The 4156-nt window shown below is 39.5% G+C and overlaps 1 protein-coding gene across 1 annotated transcript in view; it reads left to right on the top strand.

The window, feature by feature from the left end:
• abca2 (ATP-binding cassette, sub-family A (ABC1), member 2) overlaps nucleotides 1–4156 on the top strand; it is a gene marked incomplete at its 5' end in the record, with an annotated part of 55675 nt that overhangs the window by 40244 nt on the left and 11275 nt on the right. The window contains 4 exon segments of the mRNA XM_035658209.1: nucleotides 937–1111; nucleotides 1234–1349; nucleotides 3160–3307; nucleotides 3511–3634. Of these exon segments, the coding sequence (XP_035514102.1) occupies nucleotides 937–1111; nucleotides 1234–1349; nucleotides 3160–3307; nucleotides 3511–3634 (563 nt within the window).

Raw genomic sequence — 4156 nt, 5'->3', positions numbered from 1 at the left:
TAATTAATTGCTCATCACGAATTAACATCTTTGTATGGTCGAGATAACGAAATTAGAATGAATTCGTCGTATAACGAGAAAACAACTTTTTGTATATCTCGCGAGATCAAGCAAACTTTTTTCTTTGGTGACAAGTTTTCACGAACGTAAAGGCCACCTGGCTGTGCTGTAGGCTAACGGTAAATTGACACTTTACCCGGGTTCTGTCTTGTACTTTGGACTGGAAGCTGTTGGTGACAGCTCTTGTAAGGTTGGAATTCAAGACGAACACTTATTAAATTCATTAGGTTATGTCTCGAGAAAAACGATCTTTGTGTGAGTCGAGTTAATAACGAGATAATAAGTCGTTATTGCACGATTAAGGTTGGCATAAAAAAAAAATAAACCATGGCCGTTCTCGGCTTCCGTAGTATACAGCCTATAGTATACTGTGTTTTTAAGTTCTTGTCCCCTGTTTTGAATGTCATTAAAGGGGTGACATTGCTGAGAGCTGCTTCCTGTCTCTCATTCCACGCTGCTCACCACAATTTGTTTTGTTTTTTTTATTCTTCAAAGTTTTTCCATCACACCCACCATATAAAAGTATGAATCTGAAAAATAAATTAATATGGCCTCTTTAATTTATTGTTACCCTGTTGTTAAAATGGCATTACATTTGGTGAGAGCGCATTATGACTTGGACTCAAAACTCAATTGTTAGGACTCAGGACTTAACTTGGCCCTTGCTTGTCTTAACTTGGGACTGGGGTGCAAAGACTTAGTTGTGACTTGCAAAACAATGACTTGGTCCCACCTCTGCCATAATTAATTCTGCTGGTTTCCAGTATTAGCAAGGTTTGTCAGTGTAACTTGAGCAGTATCGCCCTTGTGAATTCAGCAATATAGAGTCAGTTTAGTGTAAGTGTAAATGTCCTCCCCTCTCCCCTGTGTCTCCAGGCTCCAGGGGACCGATGTGGTGATTGCCATCTTCATTATTGTGGCCATGTCTTTTGTGCCAGCCAGCTTTGTGGTGTTCCTGGTTGCAGAGAAATCCACAAAGGCCAAACACCTACAGTTTGTCAGTGGCTGTGACCCTGTCATCTACTGGCTGGCTAACTACATATGGGACATGGTGAGGAGGATACAATGTGTGTGTGACTGATGCTAATAGATATAGGGCTCTGGATGTGTAGCTGTTAGTCACTGTAAATACTGCAGTGTGTGAACATGTTCTGTCCTTTCCTCTCTCCTCAGCTCAACTACCTGGTACCTGCCACATGCTGTGTTATTATTCTGTTTGTGTTCGACCTGCCGGCCTACACCTCCCCAACCAACTTCCCTGCTGTCCTCTCACTCTTTCTTCTCTACGGGTGAGACATCTGACTGCACACACACACAGAGTTTTACTTCATGCTTATCTGGCGTTTAAAGTGGTTGAATTTGAATGCAGTTACCTTATTCATAGCCATTCACTGGTTGAGGTCTAATTACAGTGTGGTTTAGTAGTCTCACAGCTTCAGTTAAAGGATCAGCTCACTGAAATTACAGGAAAGTGAATGAAATTCAGTTGGCAGGGTGTCCACACAGGGTCTTAAAAAGTCTAAAATCTGAATTTTAGGCCTTAAAATGTAGAGGTCTTGTATAAATGTGTTGTCTTAATGACGTTAATGTAAAGTTACATTTTTCAGTCTCTGTTACGACCACAAAATGGAACCAACGTGGAACCAACAATGATTTTTCTTCATATCCTCTTCATTTGCATTCATAAGGGTCTTGAAAAGGACCTAAGTTGAACATGCAGAAACCCTAAGTCGGTGGCAAAGGGCCACGGGTTGAATTTGAATCTGGGCTGTTGGCTACCAACTGGAGCACCCCTTCTTTATATTGTGATCGATTGAACTTCCTCAGTTTAAACACATAGCATACTTTTCTGGCCTTCCATCAAATAACAATGAGAAACTACTTTCTACTGGTCAAAAATAGTCCCTGTGAAAACAGTTTACAGTGTGTTCTGTGGATTATCTATAATAGCAGGGACAGTGTTACTGTAAAGACTTGTTTCTGTATATTTGCAGCAAAATTAAATTTCATTCACATCCATTGTATTGAGGTGTAGGAAATGTCAGACAGAAATCTCCAAACCTGGGCAAATAAAACCAAAGTTGTCTGACTGGAGATGTACCACTAGATGAAATGAAAGAATGTTGGGATGTTTTAATAATATGTGTGAACTGTCCCTTCAATACCATGATGGTAATCAAGAGTAAGTTCTGCTTGTGGCCATATTTTTGCTGACATACTTTGTTGGCCCATATTGCTGTTAGTTTCATGTTACAAAGATGGTGAAAACCAAAAGTTCCAACCATAGCAACTTGTAATTTCGTGTGAAAACACCCATGGGTGCAGCAGTTTTGATTCTTAGATAACCAAACTTGCAAGCAACCAAAAAATAAAGAAGGCTGAAAGGTCTGTGACCATGGTGTTTTTACTCTGGTCTAAAACTGTTTAACAAAAACAAAGAAATAAAGGAAAAAGAAGATTTAAGGCATCTCAAGTAGACAGCTGACCACACGCCCCACTGCTTTCATTCGAACAGAGTTCCCAAACTTTGGAGGCTTGAGGCCCCATACAAATTCAGCAAAACCTCAGAGGCCCTCCGCCTACCTTATTTTGTTTTTTCACAAAATAACATTATTTATTAAATAGTAGCAAAAATACCAATAAAGCGAACATTACTACTACACTAATAGTGGTGGTGCACAGATCTAAGAAATCTCAACACCCCAGCTAGTTAATGTCAAATGATTCATTATTTTGATTTATTTACATTTCGAAACCTTTTTTTCCAAAGTAGGAATATTTTGATGAATTTGCCACATGAAAGACATTTTTATAGCTCAGACTGCGGCCCACCTGCAGTACCTCCACCAGTGGGAAGCTCTGACCTAGAAAAACAGCAGCAGTGCTGACTGTGGCTTTTAATGCAGTCACTATCACTAATGTGAAATTATAAATGATGTGTTTGAGTGCAGTTTTACTGAACTCTCACTATGTGTGAACTGATTTATTGCATCTTCATGGGTTTGTATTTTGGTGTAAACCAAGTGCCCTCCAGCTTCTTTTTGTCTCTCATGTCCTGATGTTTTGGACATCCTCTGTGATTTTGTTCTTACCTTCCAGGTGGTCCATCACTCCCATCATGTACCCAGCATCTTTCTGGTTCGAAGTTCCCAGTACAGCTTACGTGTTCCTCATAGTCATCAACCTCTTCATAGGCATCACTGCGACTGTTGCCACCTTCCTGCTCCAGCTCTTTGAACATGACAAGGTCAGTTTGACTCTAACCGCCAAACTCTAACCCACGTAGCTACTAGAGCTTAGCTGTTACAGTCAGACACACCATCTCTCTCACACACTTCGGTGAAAATAAATGAAGATAGGAAAATGAAATGCTACTTTTGGACATTGCGATTCAGATGTGGCTTTTGGATGTTTTTGTATTTATTCGTTCACTGTTTTTTTTTCCTCCAGGATCTGAAAAAAGTCAACAGTTACCTGAAGTCCTGTTTCCTCATCTTCCCGAACTACAACCTGGGCCATGGCCTGATGGAGATGGCCTACAACGAGTACATCAATGAATATTACGCCAAAATAGGTACGCTCATCACCAAACGGCCTCACACAGAATGCATAAGGATACAGTCCCACATGTTGACCAACAGATACCTTATCATTCAGTGTTTGAACACAGATGTTTGCTACTCTAAATACTAGCGTTTCTCTATCAAGTGCAAACAGGATGATTTCAGGATTTTGTTATAAAAATTTGCCTTTTATTTTATTGTTGTTTAAAGGCCATATCCTCAAATTTGAATCACAGACAGAAATATGGTGTCACCTGTATTTAATCTACTTTATATACAGAAATATTAAAAAAAAATATATTTAATATATTTAATATTTTTCAACCCATCTCTCAATGCTTCCCTTCTCCACTGTCTTTGGCTCTCAGCTCCAAGTCCATTGGTTCTGACTGAAGATGTAAATCTTTAAAAACACCTCACAACTATAGTTTCAGTTTTAAAGAAGGCCCAGTAATTTTCTATAACAGCTGATCACTGTAACATGAGGACTATTTTTTAGTGGTGGATTAATCCACATTTAGTGCTCTGTGAGT

The sequence above is a fragment of the Morone saxatilis genome, unplaced genomic scaffold (assembly GCF_004916995.1).
Source record: "Morone saxatilis isolate NCDOM2014 unplaced genomic scaffold, NCSU_SB_2.0 Contig16, whole genome shotgun sequence".
Classification (NCBI taxonomy): Eukaryota; Metazoa; Chordata; class Actinopteri; family Moronidae; genus Morone; species Morone saxatilis.
This window is presented reverse-complemented; position numbering and strand designations above follow the sequence as displayed.